Genomic DNA, 872 nt, shown 5'->3' on the forward strand with positions numbered 1-872 from the left:
CCGGCAGGAGCAGGGACTCGGGTCCTTTCTTAAGTTCTGGTGGAGATGGCTACTCTCGGGGGGAACGTGGGAGCCTTAGGGCCCTATTATCTTGAGCGTTGGTACCTGGCTCCGATCCGGAGGCGACTGGAGAAGATCCAGGCGACACCTGATGACCCAGGCATTTCGTCATTCTGTCCTCGCAAGAACTTGGGGCTGGGGGGGGTCGTCATTTCATGAGGGGGGCAGGTTGCACCCGCAGAGGTGAGTTCGCTGCCGCACGCCTCGCAGACGGGAAGACCGAGAGGCTCCGGACGCTCGCTGCGCGCGTTTGTTCCATGAGGCAGGCTTCGTGCTCGACGTCGTCCCCGCGGGACCGGGTGACCCACTGCGGCGAAGCGCTCCAGCGAGGAAGCCGCCTCGGGACCGGCTGCCGGACGGGCCGGGGTTTTCGCCCGGCGCCACCGGCTTCATGCCGGCCTCGGGTTCCCGGTCCGCGCCGCGAACCTGCTGCCAGAAACGGTGTCTAAAAGCTGCCATTATTTTAGAATGTGGCTACCCCAGCGGCACAGACGGTGTGTGCTCGTGTGTACGCACACTCGCACGTGGCTTAAAAGTGGCCTCCGGGTGCTAACTCTCTTTTCTTCTTAGTTACAGGGATGCAGAAAGGAATTTCCACAGTATCTCTAACAGATGGTCCTATGCAGACCATTCCAGCAAAGAGGAAGTCGAAGACGTCTCAGGAATCCTTCAGTGCACTGCTAACATGCTCGGTATATTAACTCTATATTACTGTGGGTGAGACGGCAGGAGGGGAAGGGGGACAGAAGGTACAGAGGTTTCATTTTCTGCTAATGGGAGGACTAGAGATGAAGGCAAAGGCAGACGGAGAC

The 872-nt window shown here is 58.9% G+C and overlaps 1 protein-coding gene across 1 annotated transcript in view; it reads left to right on the forward strand.

The window, feature by feature from the left end:
* Positions 1 to 636: 636 nt before the first annotated feature.
* Positions 637 to 872, forward strand: part of GUCY1A2 (guanylate cyclase 1 soluble subunit alpha 2) — a 251,205-nt gene continuing 250,969 nt past the window's right edge. The window contains exon 1 of the mRNA XM_080817774.1: positions 637 to 752. Coding sequence (XP_080673900.1) covers positions 746 to 752 — 7 coding nt within the window. The 5' untranslated portion in view covers positions 637 to 745. The remainder of the gene's footprint in view (positions 753 to 872) is intronic.

Source organism: Martes martes (assembly GCF_963455335.1).
Source record: "Martes martes genome assembly, chromosome: 10".
NCBI lineage: Eukaryota > Metazoa > Chordata > Mammalia > Carnivora > Mustelidae > Martes > Martes martes.